Source organism: Lampris incognitus, chromosome 7 (genome assembly GCF_029633865.1).
Source record: "Lampris incognitus isolate fLamInc1 chromosome 7, fLamInc1.hap2, whole genome shotgun sequence".
Lineage (NCBI taxonomy): Eukaryota > Metazoa > Chordata > Actinopteri > Lampriformes > Lampridae > Lampris > Lampris incognitus.
Genome location: NC_079217.1, coordinates 50,870,263 through 50,892,441, shown reverse-complemented (window position 1 = coordinate 50,892,441; position 22,179 = coordinate 50,870,263). Strand labels below are relative to the sequence as shown.

The following is a 22,179-nucleotide window of genomic DNA, read 5'->3' as shown; positions in this document are numbered from 1 at the left end:
ATATGCACCTAATTGGGGTGACAGTCAATTTATTTCCAAATTATTTTCTACATTACCAGGTCCCGACAACAGTTTTTTTTTTAATTATGGGGGGGGGGATTTTAACATGGTCTAAGACACTACTCTTGATAAGTCATCTACTAAACATGCAGTTCTTTCTGGCTCAGCTAAGGTTATGGTCTCCCATGCTGAGCAGCTGGGCTTATCTGACCCCTGGAGGTTCACCTTCCCATCAACCAAAACATACTCATTCTTTTCCCACCCACACCAGACATACTCGCGGATAGATTTTTTTCTTGTGAATGAAAGACTTCTATCAAAGGTTAAGTCACGCGAGTAACACAGTATTGTTTTATCAGACCATGCCTCTACCTCTGTGGAGAGCAACTTTTCTAGAAGCTATGCTTCTTCAAGGCAGTGGCACTTTAATTCCCCAATGCTGTCCCATAATACTTTTAAGGAGTTTCTTAACTCTAAAATTTGATTCTTTTTTGAAATTAATAAAACCCCTGATGTCTCTCAGGCCACCGTGTGGGAAGCATTTAAAGCCTGCCTATGGGGTCAGATAATCTCTTATACTATTTCACACACCAAAAAGTCAGAAGCAGTCAAACTGTCTGAGATCTCTGATGAAACTTTACAATGAGACAATCAGTATGCAACAGCTCCAACCTCTGCTCTGTATAATAGACGCCTTCACCTCCAGGCTGAGTTTGATATATTATCAACTAGTAAGGCTGAATTACTTCTGCTTAAATCTAGACGACATGTATTTTTGAGCCAGGGGACAAAGCGAGTAAATTTCTTGCATACCAAACTGGTTCAGCTGCTGCTTCTAGTCAAATCACTAAAATAAAATCATCCACTGGTGTTGTTCTTTTGGGCACAAGAGACATAAACATAACTTTTCTAAACTTCTATTCTGATCTTTACTCTTCTGAATGTCCCCCAGATATGTGGGACCACAACAATGCTCTTGACAATACATGTTACCCTGTACTATATAAAACGCTTTCCAGCATCATTGGCAGACAAATTTCATTTCTTGAGACCCAAGAAGCCATAAAATCCATGCAAAATGGCAAGTCCCCTGGGCCTGATCGATATACAGTGGAATTTTATAAAGCATTTTCTCACCTTATCTGCCTTGAATTACAAAGCATGTATAATTAATCATTTTTGAATGTTTGGCTGCCAGAAATACCATATCAAGCTTCTATTTCCTTGTTGCTTAAGAAGGATAAGGACCCACTTCTTTGTAGCAGCAGGAGACCAATCTCACGTCTGAATGGAGACCAAAAGATTTTAGCCAAAGTCCTTTATAACTATCTCCGAAAAGTGGTCCCAGGCCTGATATCGACTGACCAAACAGGGTTTATCCAGGGAAGGCATTCTTTCTTTAACACAAGGCGATTGCTTGACATAATTCATACACCAACCCCTGAATCTCCCAAATTCGTCCTTTTTGTTCTGGGAAAAAATGGGGTTCAGTAAAGATTTTATTTTGTAGATTAAACTTTTATATTCAGCCCCTGTAGCTTCAATTATTGCCAATGATTTGCACTCACTTTTCTTTCCTCTCAAACGTGGCACGAAAAAAGGTTGCCCTCTATCCCCACTGCTATTTGTGATTGCCATTGAAACCTTAGCTATTTGGCTTCGTAGTGCAGCAGGGTTTGAGGGTATTACGAGAGGTGGGATCACCCACAAAGTGTCCTTGTACGCAGATGACTTACTCTTGTATATATCTAATCCAACCTCTTCCACTGCTATTATTATGTCTATACTGGAGCAGTTTGGCAGATTTTCAGGGTATAAACTGCATTTTCAGAAAAGCCAACTTTTTCCTATAAACCCAATTGCCACAAGAATGCCTCATTCACTCTTTCCTTTTAAATGGAGGGATAGTGGGTTTAAATACTTGGGTATTTTCATCACTAAATCATTCCCTCATATTTTCAAGGAAAATGTCCTACCTTTATTAGAAGGCTGTAGAAAAGATTTTAGCCATTGGTCCACTCTGCCCCTACTACTGGCTGCCTGTATTAACCTCATCAGAATGGTTGTCCTACCCATATTCTTATACCTCTTCTAACATATCCCAGTATTTATTAGGAAAAGCTTCTTCACAAAATTACACCCGACTATATCCTCTTTTCTATGGGGAAACAAACCACGGCACATTAAGAAAGTATATCTCCAATGGCCCAAGTCGAAATGTGGGATGGCCCTTCCAAATTTTCTTAATTACTAATGGGCATGTAATATTCAGAAGCTTCTCTACTGGACCAACCTAGAGAACACTCCTCTTTGGGCGCAAATGGAGATGTCCTCTTCCAAGCAGTCTCTTTATTCTTTAATATGTTCAGGCTTACCGCTTGTCTCTGTCATCAGCTCTATGCCCACTGTTATGCACACTATAAAGATTTGGAAGCAATTCAGGAGGCACTTTGGTCTTAACGAACCATCCTCTCATTCCCCAATATGTCGTAACCACTTGTTTAAACCATCATGTATTGATCTCACCTTCCAAACCTGGTTTGACAAGGGAATCAAAACAGTCCAAAAATTGTACAGCAAAGGACCTTTCTCATCATTTTCAGACCTGTCTGAAAGATTCAGTTTGCCTAGATCTCATCTATTTCACTATTTCCAGGTTAGACATTTCTAACAAAAGCAATTTCCAGAATTTCCAAGCCATCCTACTCATTCTGAAATTGATTCCGTTCTCTCTTTGAACCCCAAAGTAAAGAGTCTAATTTCAGTTCTATGTAGTGAATTAGATTCCATTACGCCCGAGACTCTTAACCAATTTAAAGTTGCTTGGGAGCAGAATTTGGGTGTGGAGCTGATGGATGGTGACGTGGGACACCGTGTTGGGGCTAGTTCATACCGCCTCAATATGTACTAGGTAGACATAGTCTTATACAATGTAAGAGCTTACATCACATTCATTATACTGATGCTAGACTAGCAAGCATATTTCCTGGTACAAGTGATGCATATAACCATTGTGGACAATCACCTACAGACCTGACTCACATGTTTTGGACGTGTCCTCACTTATCTGAATTCTGGACAGACATTTAAAATCCTTTGGGGATATATATCTGGTGTGGATGTTCCACCTGATCCTCTTATGGCCCTGTTTGGCATTCCCCCCAGGACTAACACTCCCCTGTATCTTAACAGAATTATGTCTTTCACCTCTCTTTTAGCTAGACATCTAATACTTCATAAATGAAAACATGTATTGCCACCTACCCACAGTAGATGGGTAGGTGGCAATACATGTTTTCATTTATGATGTGTTATACTACATCAAGTTAGAGAAGAATATATTTTCCCTGAAAGGTTCACTGAGAAACTTTGAAAAACATGGTCACCTTTTCTGGACTATGTAAAGAAATTAACAGTTGCTCCAGAGGATGGGGATGCTAAAGCCACAGAAGGTTAGATGGAATGTTCTGCATACATATACACTCGCATGCACACACCGTGTTGTTTTTGTTTTTCCCCCTTTTCTTTTTCTTTAGGGGTCCATGCATGTACTGCAGGAACCCTATTGTTACTGTAATAGCATGACTGAATGAAATTCTGTCTTTGATTTGATTGTCACCTGTACTACTTTTTTTTCTTCCTATTTATTTCTGCTCTGGGGTTGGAAGGGAAAGAGGGAGGGGATACATATACTTGACTGTTTGTTTGTTGATTCGTTCGTTCATTCATTCATTCATTGTTTGTTTGTTTGTGTTGTTTGAAAAAATTGCAAAACCCAATAAACAGATTTTTTTTAAAAATCCAAAAAGCCTTTTCATCCTCTTCATTTTTTGCTTTTTCATTCAACTTTATAAAGTAAAATAAATATAGGTATTGCTTTTGAAAGAGGCCGTAAACTTGGTGACTATAAAGGCATAATATATATAAATATATACACACATATATTTTTTAAGCGTTTTTTTTTCTTCCGGAAACCATCAAAACAAATGAGGAGCGGAATATCAATGTAGATGTAGGAAAAAAACTTTGAATACATAGCAGTACATGCTTGTTTCATGTGTCGTGCATTCACCAGCTGCTAATGAGTGTGCGACGCACGAAACAAGCTTGTACTGCTATGTATTCAAAGTTTTTTTTCCTCTATATATATATATATAAAACACCCATCCATTATCCAAACCGCTTATCCTGCTCTCAGGGTCACGGGGACGCTGGAGACTATCCCATCAGTCAATGGGTGGCAGGCAGGGAGACACCCTGCCAGTCCATCACAGGGCCCACACACATACACACACACATTCACACCTACAGACAATTTAGTACGGCTGATTCACCTGACCTACATGTTTTTGGACTGTGGGAGGAAACCGGCACACCTGGAGGAAACCCACGCAGACACGGGGAGAATATGCAAACTTCACACAGAGGATGACCTGGGACAACCCCCAAGGTTGGATTACCCCGGGACTCAAACCCAGTACCTTCCTGCTGTGAGGTGACGGCAACCATGCTTAACCACTGTGCCACCGTGCTGCCCCATGATATATATATACTATATATATATATATAGATGTTACAAATATCTAACAGTTTCATAAGGTATGTTATAAATATTGTTAGAAAATGTATTAATATTGTTTTACAACACCATTACCTCTTCACTTGACACTTCTGTGGGATCTCTATGTTAGGTAGCTTGCAAAATTGTGAAATCTTACTAGCGTTGACGCTAGCTGTGTAATTTTGAGGACCACCGTCACGCAAATGGTTACAGAAGTTTAAATTTGGTTGCTGATGGTGGTGTCATTAATAGCACATGTTACTGATTGCATATTTCCAATACCACATTAAAAATATAAAGTATATAGATTCACTAATGCTTGCCAGGCTGTTTCAAAGCTAAGGGATAAGATAATCCCCATTGCTGTTTAAACATCATTCTCATTGTTAAAGATAATGGTTAATATTTTATAAAAGCAGCCAAATAGCTGATAGATTGCAGCCCTTTTCATTAGCTGAACCTTTTCTTAACACTGTCCTACGTGCATGGCAAAAAGAAAAATGGTGCACATTCAGAGGCCATGATGGGAAGCTTTTTCTCAAAAGTTTGCTTCAAATTAATATTCCATAAACTGTGGAATAGTGAATCCAAAAAACTATTTTTTTGCCTGTTCAGGAGCAGGGCAAATTGTCGATCTGATCCTGCTATTCTCTTAAAAGAATGAAAGACAGAAAGAGAGAACGAAATTGACATTAACAAAAAACACTTTAAGTACAAATTCTCAATGGCCTGTCCCACTTAGTGCAGCTATCCTCTACCTCATGGTAGCGGTCTCTCCCCACAGTTTCTGTAGCTAGCTCTGTCAGTTCCTGGGAGGGGTCTGCCCCGGGAGAGATGATGATCAACACGGGCTCCCATTCTACCGTCTCGCTGTAGAGACGCCGCAAATTGAGAGGAGGTGGGGACAGCTCCTTGATACCTGCAGAGCGGAGGTGGTGGAGGATGAGGAGAGATGAGATAGAAGAGGAAAAGGGAGTGGGAGAGAGAGAGAGAGAGAGAGAGAGAGAGAGAGAGAGAGAGAGAGAGAGAGAGAGAGAGAGAGAGAGAGAGAGTTTAAATGTGTATTAGGAGGGAAACTGCTTGAACTGGGCTAATGTGTCACTGTAGACTTGGTGCATGTTCAGAGCTGTACATACCTCATCTGGACATGTGTGTGTGTGGGGGAGGGTCAGTGGGGAGGGGTTACAGCATATAATGGTGGAAAAGATGGAGGGAGAGAGTAGTTTAATGTTGTGTTGAAGGACGAAACATAAGCAACAGGGAAGAGGGGTAGTAGGGAGGGGACTTTGGAAGGAAAGAAAAAGTGGTGAATGGGGTGGGCGGAGGTGTGGACCGAATCGAGGGGTAGACAGTAGGGTGGAAGCTGATGACAAATGCAGGGTGGAGAGCAGAAAGACAGAAGAGGTGTGTGTGGGGGGGCTGAAAAAGCAAAAAACAGAGTGAGGAAGATTAGAGGGGTGATGCACTGTGCATACTGAATGGTAGGTATGCAGCAGTAATCACCATGTGCCACTTAGAAACATGTCAGCCCCCTGATGTTTAGAAACCAGACTCGGGCTGGGGGTGTGTTCTCGTTCAGCTATATTTGTGGGCACCAGCTTCAGTTTGATTTTTTTTGGGGGGGGCGGGGGGGGTTTCCTTTTTCACCCCAATTGTACTTGGCCAATGACACCACTTTTCCAAATCGTCCTGAGCTTTGCTCCACCCCCTCTGCTGATCCGGGGAGGGCTGCAGACTACCACATGCCTCCTCCGACACATGTGGAGTCACCAGCCGCTTCTTTCCAACTGACAGTGAGAAGTTTTACCAGGGGGATGTAGCACCATGGGAGGATCACGCTATTCCCCCCCAGTTCACTCTCCCTCCCGAACAGGCGCCCCGAACAACCAGAGGAGGTACTAGTGCAGCGACCAGGACACATATCCACATCCGGCTTCCCATCAGCAGACACAGCCAATTGTGTCTATAGGGACACCCAACCAAACCGCAGGTAACACGGGGATTCGATATGGTGATCCCTGTGTTGGTAGGCAATGGAATAGACCGCTACGCTACCCAGATGCCCCACGTTGAGTTTTTAACCATAAGAATGGGGACATTTTTGAAAAGTGAGGACATTCTGGCCAGTCCTCACCATTTCAAGGGTCTATTTTTTTTAGAAAAAATAAAATTAGGATTTGGGTTTAGAGTTAAAGTTGGAACTAGTTTTAGGTCAAGGTTAGGGCAAAGGTTAAGGTTTGGCAAATAATGCTGATGGTTAAGGTGGGGGTTAGGGATTAGGGAATGAATGCAGTCAATGAAGGTCCTCACAACTACAGACAAAACCAATGTGTATGTGTTTGTAGTTGTGAATTCTCTCATTGGTGATTAAACTCTTAACTTGTTGGAATATGTTGGCTCAAGAATCAGATATGACTAAACAGAAACACACACACACACACACACACACACACACACACACACACACACACACACACACACACACACACCGCTTGCATGGCTTGAGGAGCTGTGTTATCTATATGAACTGTGCTCATACGCAAAACTACTTTTGCTTCCATAATGATGGATCAAATACTGCATATCAATATCAAACTATTCATTTTCTCCCTCACATATATGCACAAACATTGACCCACAACACACAAACGGTCATCATTAAGCTTGTGGTGACGATATCACTTGTATATTTTCCTGTAGAAAGCAATTTTGGGTAAACTCCCTTTATATCTTTGGGGTTTCCTGTCACCTTCCACCAGCTATCAGTGTGGCTTCACTCAACGACTGCCCTATTGAGTAACAGACCTGTTTTAAACTTGGTAGAACAGCCTTATTTTGGACCCTGGTCTTGGAATAACTTTCAGAATAGTCTGCAGCTTAATGAACTTGTCTCTCTGGGTGAGTTCAAAGCCTTGCTGAAAAATTCAGTTACTGAAGAGTTTAACTGCTTTGTGTAAGCTGGGTTCTGTATTATGTTTCTGCTGTCCATAATGCTTGTGTGTTTTAACTTGCTTTCTCTTAAAATTCTTGGCACCTTGAAACTATTCCGGCCAGGTCTTCTTCAAAAGAGATTTTTAGTCTCAAGGGACTTCTTGGTTAGATAAAGGTTATATTGACAGTGTGCTGGTCTCATCTCATCATCAGCTGCTACTCTGGGGTCGGGTCACAGTGGCAGCAAGCTAAGTAGGGCAGTCCTGACATACATCTCCCAGCAACGCCCTCCAGCTCCTCCTGGGGGATCCCAAGATGTTCCCAGGCCAGACTGGACATGTAGTCCTTCCAGCGAGTTCTGGGTCTACCCTGGGGTCTCCTCCCAGTGCCCGGAAAACCTCCAAAGGAAGGCGCCCGGGAGGCATCCTAATTAGATGCCCGAACCACTTCAATTGGCTCCTTTCAACATGCAGGAGCAGCGGCTCTACTCCAAGCTCCCTTCGGATTTCCGAGCTCCTCAGCCTATCTCTAAGGCTGAGCCCAGACACCCTATGGAGGAAACTCGGTAACACTTTATTTTCGGGAGTCAGAAATTACCTAGTAATTTCCTTGTAATAAGGTGGTAATTATCATGTCATTTCTTAGAAATAAGGTTGAAATTAACTTGTAATTTCCTAGCAAAAAGGTGGTAATTTTTACAGGTAATTTTACAGCTAACCCTAACCCTAAACCTAACCCTCCCTAACCCTAACCCAAATTACAAGGTAATTTCACCTTATTTCTAAGAAGTTACGTAACAATTACCAACTCATTACTAGGAAATTACTAGGTAATTTCCGACCCCCTGAAGTAAAGTGTAACCGGAAACTCATTTCAGCCACTTGTATCCAAAATCTCACCCTTTCAGTCACTACCCAAAGCTCGTGACCATAGGTGAGGGTTGGAATGAAGATTTACTGGTAAATAGAGAGCTTTGCCTTCTGGCTCAGCTCCCTCTTCGCCACAACAGTCTGGTACAATGTCTGCATTACTGCTAATGCTGCACCAATCTGCCTGTCAATCTCCCACTCCATCCCTATCCTCACTTGTGAACAAGACCCAGAGATACTTGAACTCCTTCACTTGAGGCAACAACTCATCCCCAACCTGGAGGGAGCAATCCACCATTTTCCAGTAGAGAACCATGGCCTCAAATTTGGAGGTGCTGACTCCTATCCTGGCCATTTCACATTCAGCTACAAACTGCCCCAGTGCGTGCTGGTGGTCATGTTCTGATGAAGCCAACAAAACCACATCATCTGCGAAGAGCAGAGATGCAATTCTGAGCTTCCCAAAATGGACAGCTTCCTCATCTTGGCTGCGCCTTGAGATCCTGTCAATGAATATCAGAAACAGAATCGGAGACAAGGTACAACCTTGGCTGAGTCCGACACCCACCAAAAATGTGTTTGACTTTGTGCCGAGAATGCGGACACAGCTCTCACTTTGTCTATACAAGGAGCGGTTGGCTTGTAGCAACTGCCCCGGTACCCCATACTCCCGCAGTACCCCCCCGAGTTCCCCAGGGTACATGGTCATAAGCCTTCTACAAGTCCACAAAACACATGTAGACTGGCTGGTCAAACTCCCATGCCTCCCTTAGCACTTCCGCAAGGGTAAAGAGCTGGTCCGTTGTAATCGCATTGTTCCTGTTGGATCCGAGGTGAAAATACATGCACACACGGTCAGAGCCTCCTTTCCAACACCCTTGAGTAGACTTCCCGGGGAGACTGAGCAGTGTGACACCCCGATAATTGGAGCACACCCTCCGGATTTACACTCCGGTAACAGTGTTCTATTTTTTACCAACACAATTGACACATCCTTCACATTTTTTTGGTCTCTGTCGCAAAATGCAATCTGCTGTATTGGTGCACACATATCTAAAAAGAGACACAAAAAAGGACACGCACACAAAGGTCTCCAGAGGAAATATCTGAGAATGGCCTTTTACTGCATCGTCATGGCAACACTAAGAAAAATAGTCATATGACTGCATGGCTTGAGATGTCCGACTGCAGGGAGGGAGAATTAATGGCACGCACACACACACACATACACACACAAATACTTGTGACGTGTGCAGGTAATCAGTATTCAAGCTGCAAGCGAGCATTCTCTGACTGTGAATAGCAAAGTTCACCTTGGCTTCTGACACACATCCAGTGCAGAGAGGAGCAAAGAAAAAAAGATCCCCGTGATCTCCCCATGGTCAAAAACACTCCCTACTGGAGGAAACAGGAAAAAGGTACACCTTAACAAGCAAGGCCATGCCCTTTGCACACGTACGCACACATACACACGCACACACAACTGTACAAGGTAGGTAGGTTGTATGCTTTTTCATTAAAACCAGAATCACTTTTTATTGACTCAGTACATTTGCATTTAAATGTTAATTGATCCTTTACACCACAGAATAATGTCCTGCAGTGGCTGGACCGCGAGAGATAGAGAGAAAGGACGGACAGGAGAAAGAAAAAGAGAAAATCAGAGCAAAAACAAGACGTACAGTGTGTGAGTGTGTGCGTGAAAATACTTTAGGCTGTGTGTTTCTAACCGAGAACTAGAGTGAGCAAGCAAGTGTATGAGTGTGTGTGTGTGTGTGTGCAAGTGGTGCCCAGGCCTGGACTGGGTGGGTGGTGGGTGGGGGGTGGGGACTGAGTAAGATTAGCTGTAAGAGGATTACAGACCATGCCTCATTAGCATACTGACTTACTGCCAAACACACAAATACATACACACACATACTTCCTTTTTTCCCCTATTGTCTGTCTCCATTTGTATCTTGTTCCCGCTCTCTCTCTCTCTCTCTTACACTCACACACTCACACACGCACACACACACGCACACACACACACGCACATCAACGGACAAACTCCCTTAAACACTGCAGTCTTGTCACTTGGCGTTCTAGCTGCCAGTGGCCCACCCGTCTTATCACGGGAGTTTCTTTAGAGCAGCCTGGGGACAAACAAGTGGCGTGACAAAGCAGTGACACCGCAGCTCTCTGGGAACCGGCTCAAATGGAAACGCACTCACACGCATCTGAAAAGCTCAGGCAAAAGGACACAAAGACAGAATGATGGACAAACGTATCTGGTCAGCCAATGTGCACGCACGCACGCACACACACACACACACACACACACTCACAAATCTATACTTGTGGGGCCCCCCTCATTTACTAAATTCATTTCCTAGCCCTTAACCCTAACCTTGGCCACGCAAACTACATGTCTAACCCTAACCCTTACCCTAACCTTAACCTAACCCTAATCTTAACCTTAACCCTAAAACCAAGTCCTAACCCTAAAATAGACCCTTTTACTTGTAGGGCCCCATAAAATGGCCCCACAAGGTAGGTGGTTTCTGGTTTTTCTATCGTGGTCCCCATTAGGATAGAAAAACATGGTACAATCATACAAACACTCACAGGCAGGTTCCTGTTCTCACACATGGACAAAGTACAGGAAAATGAAGGACACACACACACACACACACACACACACACACACACACACACACACACACACACACACACACACACACACACACACACACACACACACACACACACACACACACACACACACACAGAGTAAGAGTGCAGTGTCATGCTCAATGAGCCAGTATTATTATTAGCAATCTGTAGCAGCTGCACAACAGCTGACACCGGGTTTCAGTAAGGGCAGTCTCTGCCATCAGTAAGAAGCAAGTCAGTCGCAGGACTCACCCACCAAAGCTCTTTCTTACCCCGCCAGTCTCACTCCCTTTCTATCTCCCGTTTCTCTGGGACTTTATTTTCACTTCCATAATCAAAACGCTTGAACTAACGTTTAACATTAGGGGAAATGTCTATATTAATGCTGCACCAGACAGTTTTAGGGAGCTGGGGTTAATTCAAGTGTTGAACAAATTAATCATGCCAAAATGTTGTTTATAAGAGCTATTCTGAGACAGTGAAAACAGTGGTCATCTATACTCCCACATTCTTCCATCTCATGCTTTTATTATTTGCTCTGTGAACGTCGTGAGCTCGAGTCACACACAGAGCATGTGCTTTAGACACAGAGGTACCTGTATGTGGAAGCAATGTGGAGCATTAACCTATCAAACCACTACAGTAACAGAACTGAATACTGTACTTTACTTTGGCAAAAGGTCAGTAATAGACTAAATCAGACATCTTTAAACAGCAACAAAATCTTGAATTGAACTGAATTGTTCAATATGCCCCAATATTTAGCAGCAACATAATCTGAGGGTAGTAAATGTAAGGTCTACATAAAAGGATGGAATGGAAATGTCATTGTAAATAAGTGAGTGCTTCCTGAGGACAACTGCTTTCTTATGTTACGGGCGCGTGGCCCAGTGGTTAGCGCTGTTGCCTGACAGCAAGCAAGCAAAATGTTATGTATATAGCACTTTTAAAAACATATAGTTACAAAGTGCTTTACACTCAATACACAAAATATGAATAAATACATAAAATAAATTGAATGAATATAAAGACATGGCATAGGGAGTAACAGACCAAGCTAAAAACGAAACAAAACAGAAGTCAGGGGTGGGAATCTATAAAAAGGCTTGCCTGAAAAGATGGGTTTTTAGAAGCCACTTAAAACAATCCAGAGATTCGGCAAATCCAATGGGTTGGGGAAGATTATTCCAGAGGCTTGGGGCTAAAACTGCAAAGGCATGGTCACCTTTTGTTTTGCAGCTGGAGTGAGGGATGGATAAAAGACAGAGGTTTGAGGATCGGAGTGGCTGGGAAGTGGAATGAGGAGTGAGAAGATCAGAAATGAAACTGGGGCCAAGATCATGCAGTGATTTAAATGTAATCAATAAGATCTTATAGATTATTCTGAATTTTACAGAAAGCCAATGGAGGGATGCAAGAATAGGGGTAATACGACACCTACGGCTAGTATGAGTTAGTAGTCTAGCAGCTGCATTCTGAACCAACTGTAGACGATTTAAAGTAGCTTGGTTGAGACCAGAGTAGAGGGCGTTACACTAATCTAGACGGAAGAAAATGAAAGTGTGAATTAATTTTTCGATATCCTTAAAAGACAAAATATTTCAGATCTTTGCAATATTTCATAGCTGAAGAAAACAGGATTGGACAAGCATGTTGATCAAAATACATATTCTGGTCAAAGATGATACCAAGATTTTTAGCAGTAGGTTTGATGTTTGAATGAAGTGGACCAATAAACTGATCAACTGCAGTGGCAAAGTTCTCAGAGAGAACTGGAGAGAACTTCAGCTTTGCCAGGGTTTAGATGGCAGAAATGAAGGGAAATCCAGTCTTTGGTGGCAGCTAAGCAATCATGGAGGGAGGACAGTTGATTCAGTTTATTGGGTTTGGCAGAGAAATAGATCTGAGTATCATTGGCTTAACAGTGGTATGACATGTCTTGAAAGTGACTAAACAAATGACCCAGTAACACTAGTAAAACTAGAGATTCAGCAGCTAAAGCGGGGTAGGAAGGGAGAATGAAAATAAGAGGGAGATCTGTACACAGTGCACTGGGCCAGCTGGTGGGTGGATTCGGAGGGGGGGGGGTTGTTGAGGGAACCAAAAAATGGGAAGGAGAGGAGATGACCCAGAGGAAGCATGTATAAAGAGAAGTGGGTTGGCCCAAGGACAGACCCCTGAGGGACTCCACACAGTAGGGGAGCTGATGAGGATACAAGATTGTTAATACAAACATTAAAATATCTGTTAGTCAGATAAGAGCGAAATAAATTTAACGCTGTACCAAAAATGCCCACCCAGTTCTCCAACCTATCAAGTACGATGGCATGATCGATGGTATCAAAGGCAGCAGTTTAATCTAGGAGAATAAGAATAGAGTATTCACCTTTGTCAACATGCATAAGAATGCCATTGGACACTCTTAGTAATGAAGTCTCAGTACTATGCTTGTGATGAAAGTCGGATTGAAATTTATCGAAAATTTTACGACGCCCAGCCAGCTGCAGGATTTGGCCTGCAACAATTTTTTTCAAGGATTTTGGATAAGAAAGAAAGTTTGGAAACAGGTCTATAATTCTCTAACCTTGCAGGATCAAGAGAGGGTTTTTTTTTTTTTGAGGAGGGGCTGAACACATGCAATTTTAAAGTAGTAGGGTACAGACCCGGATGTGACTGAGCAGTTGATGATAGAGAGCAGGCTGGGACCTAAGCCAGGGAGGATAAATTTTAAAAATTTTGTTGGAACTATATCACAGGGACTGAAGGAGGGATGCATAAGGTCTACAGTATTAACAAGGAACTGAAGAGATATGGGAGCAAATTCCGACATTAAAATCAGATGGCTGAAAGGGGTGGGGGGGCAGTAGGGGAAAATATGAACCTTAGACCACCGATCCTGTCAGCAAAGAAAGACAAGAAATTTTCACAGTCATTAGCAGAATGAGCGGAAATGGTAGGAAGAGAGGGATTCACAAGCTGATTGATAGTACTAAACAGAAACCTAGGGTTAAGTTTATTACTCTCAATTAAGCCAGAGAGGTAAGCAGCTCTCAAATATTTAATAGTTTGATTCAATTTAGGTAATAACTCCTTCATATGGAGTTGATGAACTTCAAGAGCAGTTTTTTTTTTCCATCTGAGTTCAGCCTTCCTATAATCTCTTCTTTTTGACGGATGTTTTCACTGATCCAAGGGGTTGTGTTAATAACTGGGACAGCCCTGGAAGTATATGGGGCCAAAAAATCAAGTGCAGGTGTACACAAATCATTAAACCAACTAACTCGGTCATTAATGTTGACGAAGAGAGGAGGGCAGCTGGTCAGACTGGAAAATAACTAGAAAAGGTTGCTGCTGACTGCTTATTAAAGATGCAAAGAGTTAATTATACATTTTTGGAGTAGCGTAGCAGGTAGTAAAGAAGCATCAAAGGTAATACATTTATGGTCGGAGACAAAATCAATCTTATTCAGGGAATTGAGAGACAAGTTCAGGGTGAAAACTAAATCAAGGGTGTGCCCACGGTTATGTATGGGGCCAGTGACATGCTGCACAAGGTTAAAAGATTTAAAAATGTTTAAAAAAATCTATGAAAAATTAGTTAAAAGGATTATCAATATGGGTGTTAAAATCACCAACTTTAATGGCCCTATCAATTTTAAGAACAAGAGAGGACAATAGCTCAGAGAATTCATTAAGAAAACCTGTAGATGAATTGAGGGGTCGATAAACGATTATATCAGCAAGAAGGTCCTGGGTTTGAACCCCAGGCCATCCCAGGTCCTTTCTGTGTGGAGTTTGCATGTTCTCCCCATGTTTGCGTGGGTTTCCTCCGGGTGCTTCTGTTTCCTCCCACCATCAAAAAGACATGCATGTTAGGGTTAATATTCCTGTCTGTGTCCCTGACTAAGACAATGGAAAGAAGAACTGGAGTTGGTCCCTAGGTGCTGCAGCTGCCCCACTGTTCCTATACAATAGGATGGGTTACATGAAGAGAACACATTTCATTGTAACCAAACAACTGTACAATGACAAAAATGAAGTGGCTTTCGTTCTTTCTTAAAACATATTTTTCTCTGATGCTAGATTCAGCCCTGAAGGAGAACTTGACTTTTAGCTAGACCACCTCCACAGAGGTCAGAGCACATGGTCAACATTAGAGCAGCACCTCTCAAACAGGTGCCACCTCACTGTCTCACTACACAGCTCTACAGGAGAGGTTTGAGACTTTACGCCATGAGGGCTTGTATTAATATAGCTAGCTGAATCGTGATGTCGACTGTACCTGATTAAATATACCTCGTATGGCAGACTAGGAATCATGGCAACGTTGTGAGAGGTTGAAAAGAGCAAAAGAAAAATAATTATCTCCTCAAAATAATTTAGAACTCCAAGTAAAGAGATATTCTAATCAGCAGACGAAAAACAGAAAGAGGGAGAGGAAATGGGAGGGAGAGGAAAGTAAGAGGGAGGAAAATGGAGAAGAGGGACGTTGGGTGATTCAGATGGCAATGATAAGATTTATGTTTTAAATAAAATGATTTTATATATACACACAAACACACACACACACACACACACACACACACACACACACACACACACACACACACACAAACACACATATATATAGTATATATATATGTGTGTATGTATGTATATATATTTGCAAATGCTGCTGAGTAAAAGCCTAACATATGGAGCCTCTCAGAGCCCTGCAATATTTACTAGTTAAAACAAGCTTGGAATGGGAGGAAAATGAAAAAGAAAAGAAAAAACAAACATATCTTTTGCATCAGTTTGTCATCTTGTGTACATAAACACAAGATGGGAATGAGTGCAAGTGGAGAAGAATGGGCACAGCAGAAGTGAAACTGCTTAACATAAGGGATGTTTGGCCTTGAGTCATTGTTTATTCATTAATGAATATTCATACACAGGAGATGCTGACGTCCATAGCAGCGTAACTTTGCTTTCCCCAAGGTTAACACCCAGTAAGGGTTTTTAAAATGCTTGCATGTGTTTATCTGTGTGGTTTTTGATTGACAGAGACGATTGGAGAGAGGGACAGATAGACGGGGGAAGGGGGGGGCAGAGAGAGACAACGTGTACAGTGCTACGTCATGCCAATAAAGCCATTCTGAATTTGAATTGAATTGAGAGGGAGTGATAGAGCGAGACAGAGAGACAGAGAGACAGTGAGAAGAGAGACAGAGAGCGAGACAGACAGACAGAGAGAGAGAGACAGAGACAAAGAGAAAGAGAAGAGAAAGAGGAGAGAGACAGAGATGAGAGAGAGACAGAGAGGGAGGCAAGAGAGAGAGAGAAGAGACAGAGAGGGAGACAGAGAGACAGAGAGAGACGAGACAGAGAGAGAGACAACAAGACAAGAGAGAGTGAGAGATGAGAGAGATGAAACAGAGAGGGAGACGAGAGACAGAGACAGAGAGAGAGACGAGAGACAGAGAGAGACGAGAGACAGAGATGAGAGAGAGAGCGAGCGAGAGACAGACGAGAGAGTGAGTGAGGGAGTGAGAGAGAGACAGAGAGACAAGAGAGAGTGAGAGATAGAGACAAGAGAGAGTGAGAGACAGAGCGAGACGAGAGACAGAGATGAGAGAGAGAGCGAGAGACAGAGAGACGAGAGAGTGGGAGAGAGACAGAGAGACAAGAGAGAGAGCGTGAGACAATGAGATGAAAGAGAGAGCGAGAGAGAGAGACAGACAGACAGAGTATGACAAATGTTGGATATCTGCCTTCATTGAAACATTTCCCAGAAACATGAATGGAGAAAACAACTATTCAATACCTTAGAAACCCGCCACAAGTCACAACCAAGAACAGGAACGCACACACTTGGCCCAGCAGAGCACGGAAGCACGTCTGTCTCAGTAAGAGCCAGTGGGGTCTGAGTGCAATCTGTGTATGTTAGCAGGGTTTTTGCGGTAGTGAAAAAGCACAGCCCTGGGGAGGCGAGCATCATCAATCCATATGCTCTTATTGATGACTGGCTGATAACGCAGCCTGTTGGATGGGACAACAACATGGGGCAGTAACTACTAGTTTCTCCAGTTCACACAAGGGGAAACAATAGGGTGCACCGGCAGGGAAGGAATAACTTCTTTTTTCTGTGGTAAATTTGAGAACAATACATCGTGACTTGCTCCACAATTTTCCATCAACTCTGATTTACCAGTGGGCCCTGGCACAATGCGTCCCCCTCCGGTCATCGTCCCTTTTTAATCATCAAGCCACTGCGGCAACATTCGCACAATGTGCAAATACAACCATGGCAAAAAAAGGGGAGGCCATTTCCGCTGCCTCCTATTAGATTTGTAAAAGCTTCTGGTTCTGCCGTGAGCGTGAAAAACGTAATTGAATCACAACGGGGAAAGGACGCAGACAATCAGAATACAAGTTAACGCAAAAATAAAGACCACCGGTGTGTGATTATATATTTTAACTATCTGTATAGATTGTTCGATGGACTGCCGAAGAAGACATCTGTATAGATGCAAATCACATTTTAGTAACAGGTCACGACCACATGCTGACTGGATAGAACAAATCTTTTTTCACTGTGCACACATGCACCATGCATATGGTCCGGTGTTATGCATTTCTGGTTTTGAGTGTCTCTGTGTCTCTTTCTCTGCATCAACATGCTATTAACCCACACGTAGGAGTTTGGTGTGATTGGATGAGATGACTGATATAATAATGGAAGAAAGCAGATATGAAGGAGACAGATGAGGGGGGACACCGTAGATCAATAGACAATTACAGGGACAGGAAATTAGGAGATAAATGATGGGGGGAGAGGAGAGAGAGCGAGAGCGAGAGAGAGAGAGAGAGAGAGAGAGAGAGAGAGAGAGAGAGAGAGAGAGAGAGCGAGAGAGAGAGACGGAGAGAGAGAGAGAGAGAGAGAGAGAGAGAGAGAGAGAGAGAGAGAGAGAGAACAACAAAACAAAGCAAGTACAAGATGAGGAATAATTGGCCGGGAAGGGGGGGGGGCATTCAGGGGCCGTCATTGCAAACCCGGTCTGAGGAGTATGTGGACAGACGACATGTGAGAGATATTGTAGACGTACGGTTTCAGATTGGCTGATACTTTCTTGTGGGAGAGGAAGAGGGTGAACGGTTGGTAAAGGAGTTAAGGATATGGACGGATGAGCAGAGGAAGAGTATAAATGGATGAAAGTAGCAGGGGAGTGAGGATGGAAGGCAAGGCAGGAAGAATGCTGACAGGGAGGAGAAGTTGGAAAAGCGTGTTTGGAGATGGGAGTGCAGCAAGAGAGGCTGGATGGATGGATGAGGGGAGAAAGACGAGGTGAGGGGGGTTGATACAGAGAAGGAACTAGTATAGAGGGATTTGCAGGACTAAAGGAGTGTCAGGAGATGGGGAGGCGTTAGCATTTGGGGAAAATTGCACAGGCTATAACAGAAGACAGAAAAAGAATAATTATTCTGCCTGGTTTCGGAAATGCATTTAGGGCTTGTGGACCGATGCCGACGGTGCAGAAATTACAGACTTGTATATGTGGGGGGGGAAGGGGGGGGGGCTAAATGCATAGTAAAACTAGAGATTCAGCAGCTAAAACAGGGGGGTGGAAGGGAGAATGAAAATAAGAGGGAGATCTGTACACAGTGCACTGGCCAGCTGGTGGGTGGATTCGGTGGCGGTGGTGGTGGTGGGGGGGGGGTGTTGAGGGAACCAAAAAATGGGAAGGAAGGAAAGGAGATGAATGGGGCGGGCAAGATGAACACGAGCTGGGAAAAACAAAATGCAACATTAATTATTAAATCACAATACGGTATACTACGATGCATACTTCTGACAACGATGCGGCGTACACAGGGCTGCAGCTGCTGGCAAGCGCGGCAAGATGGAGACAGGAGCAGAGGGAATGAGAATAAGTGGAATGATGAAGGGAGCAAAAAGAAGAGGGGGAGGACTGAAAGAAATCAAAGGGTTGCATGGGGGGCAGCACTAAGAGCACAAAATCCATCCATCCATTAACCACACCGCTTATCCTGCTCTCAGGGTCATAGGGATGCTGGAGCCTATCCCAGCAGTCATTGGGCAGCAGGCAGAAAGACACCCTGGACAAGCCGCAAGACCATCACAGGGCTAATTAGGGTGTGTAGGGTGTCAAGAGCGCTAATATTACAGGGAAAGGGCACAATTAGACATAATTCATGAGCTCGTGCAGGGAAAACAAAGCAAAATCTAACAGGTAAGCCATATATAGTGTGTTTTCGAACACGTGACCAAAAGTCACCAGAAAAAAAATCATTGTCGGCCATGTTGGAGGATAAGAACGCTGTGGGCGAATTGCACTTTAGCAGCAAAATCGTCGTCGTCGTAATCAGACATGCCTTCATTCTGTTTAATTTACAAATGTGATAATAATAGTAAGCACATATGTAAACACTTATCGTTTTGTCGTGTTCCAAAAATCGTTAGGCACCAAGGAGAACAAGCCGAGGAACTGTCAGCTGAGCGACGTAGGCTACGGCTTGCTGCTATCAGTCGAGATGGCCTGACCGAAAAGATATTGAAAAATGATCGTGTTTGCGGTGAGCACTTTCTGAGCGGAGCAGCTGCACAGCCGTGGGACAGATGGAATCCTGACTGGGTACCGAGCTGAGAACTTGGACATGACAAATTTGAAACCCAGAACGACAAAAGAGATGAAATGCAGGCCCGAAGTGATGGAGCAACTGAACGACGAAAGCGGGCTGTTGAGAAAGAAAATGTGCAAAGTGAGGAAGCAAAGGCTTCACCACTAAGTGAAACGAGCTTTCCAATTAGAGACATCTTTAAGCAGGAGGATATTTCTGAACAATCTGATGAAACACCTGATCTTCTTGCAAGGCACCGACAACAAAGCCACAATATGAACAACTGACTGTATGAAGTTGCTGCTGAACCTGACAATAATAGCTGTAGTTCCTTTTCAATACCTATTTTGAGCTAACTCGTTCCAAACATGAAGACTTCTTTTGAACGTATGATTCAAAATCTATGCCCTCAGTAAAAAAGGGCATTTCAACCTCCCCACATCCCTCACCACAACAGTCACAGGGACAAAGGAAGTATGGCGTTGCATGGAGAAATGGGTAGCTTCTGCTGAGAAATGTGCCACATTTTGAAACCCTGAAATTCTTATGCAGAGGTTTCATCAACTTTTCATATTCACAAATAGCAAGATCCTCGTGGTCACATCCATGCCTTGTAGCTGCTGTGCTGAATTTAAAAACATCTGGGTAGCTTATAGTCTTGATGAGTGACCGAGATGGTTGGGCTGGCTCAGTATGACAAGCTGCATAACACTTCAATGCACCAACCCTTCCAGCTCTGTGTTTATAAAAGCCACTCTCCTTTGACTGTGAAATTGTTTCCCTTTCCACAACTGTCACTTCCTCGTCTGTGATGTCCAGCTGTACTTTGTGGCACTCCTTGAGAAGCTCGTTGTACTCCAGAGTAGTAAACTTTTCATCGAAAAGGTCTGTGATTGAGTTCTTGATTTGCACAGAAACGACTCTGAAAAAGGTAAAATGACTGAAAGACAGACGGGCTTTACCTTGCATTGGTTCAGAGAGCTGTACAACTTTTCGAGTTCAGCTTTACTTGGCTCTTTAATTTCTGTTGCCTTCTTAGAGCTCTTCTCTGTAGCTGCAGCTTCATTGTCTTTAATGAGTGCTCCATATCTTCCTTCGGTTTTACGTGAAAATAGAGGGAATCAGGAAGGGAGCAAATACTTTTTCTCGGCACTGTACATGTGACAAAATGCCATTGCATTCCACAGCTTTAAAGTTGAAGCAGAAGTGCGAGAACAGGGCGTCCGGGTGGCGTAACAGTCCATTCCGTTGCCTACCAACACGGGCATCGCCGGTTCGAATCCCCGTGTTGCCTCTGGCTTGGTCGGGCGTCCCTACAGACACAATTGGCCGTGTCTGCAGGTGGGAAGCCAGATGTGGGTATGTGTCCTGGTCGCTGCACTAGCACCTCCTCTGGTCAGTCGGGTGTCTATTCGGGGGGGGGGGGTTACTGAGGGGAATAGTGTGATCCTCCGACACGCTACGCCCCCTTGGCGAAACTCCTCACTGTCAGGTGAAAAGAAGCAGCTGGTGACTCCACATGTATCGGAGGAGGCATGTGGTAGTCTGCAGCCATCCCCGGATCGGCAGAAAGGGTGGAGCAGCGACCGGGATGGCTCGGAAGAGTGGGGTAATTGGCCAAGTACAATTGGGGAGGAAAAAGGGGGGAATCCAAAAACAAAAGTGCGAGAGCGGGCACACATACACAGAAGAATTTAGCATTCACCAGGATAAAGAAAGGATCACACACATACTAGTATATGATTGCAAACATACAAGGAAGTATATATTAATGTGTCTATTTCTCTCTCAAACACACACAAACACACACAAGGCACAGAAATGCGTGAATATTAGTTTCACCTGACACCAATTAGGGACGTCCCAGACATTGCTGTCATAAGCCAACATGCCATTAGGAGGATTATCTGGACTAAATAAATGAGCTCATTAGGCATCTTTCATAACCATGTGTGTGCGTGTGTGTGTGTGTGTGTGTGCGCATTGTGAGTGGTATTTAAGGCCAATGACATTTTCAAAGCAAGGACATCGAGGCAGAGGGTGGAAAGATGGAGAGAAGACATTCCCGAACAAAGATAACATCTGTGGAATTAGAACAGACAGAAATGTGCATGACAAATGAAGTCTCCGGAGCTTACTTTATAAATGCCAGTATAGATGCATTGTTTGAGTGGAATGTGAAAATGTGTTTTTTTTTTGTTTTTGAAAACACAAAGCAGTTGTTCGCAAAGGAGAAAATCTGTAGTGGCAGATGGAGGGATTTACCTCAAAGGATAAACTGTCGCCAAGGCAGAACAGCATTTATAAGTGTGTTTCTGAGAGCCCTGGGTGGGGGGTGGGGTTGAGTTATTGACGATTTTTGATGGAAATAAACAAAATAGATCATACTCTACTACCTGTATGCTGAACATTTGTTAGATGAATGATTCATGTCATCTGAAATGGACGAATATAAAACATGGTGTGAAGGGAAATGTACCATGTCATTACCACAGCTGGGATTTGGAGTGGCTGCACTGCACGTACCTGATGAATGTGAAC

At 43.4% G+C, this 22,179-nt stretch overlaps 1 protein-coding gene across 1 annotated transcript in view; it reads right to left on the bottom strand.

The window, feature by feature from the left end:
- Positions 1–22,179, bottom strand: part of LOC130115388 (cytoplasmic dynein 2 heavy chain 1) — a 360,238-nt gene that overhangs the window by 128,631 nt on the left and 209,428 nt on the right. Inside the window, exon 82 of the mRNA XM_056283019.1 lies at positions 5,320–5,480. Coding sequence (XP_056138994.1) covers positions 5,320–5,480 — 161 coding nt within the window. The remainder of the gene's footprint in view (positions 1–5,319; positions 5,481–22,179) is intronic.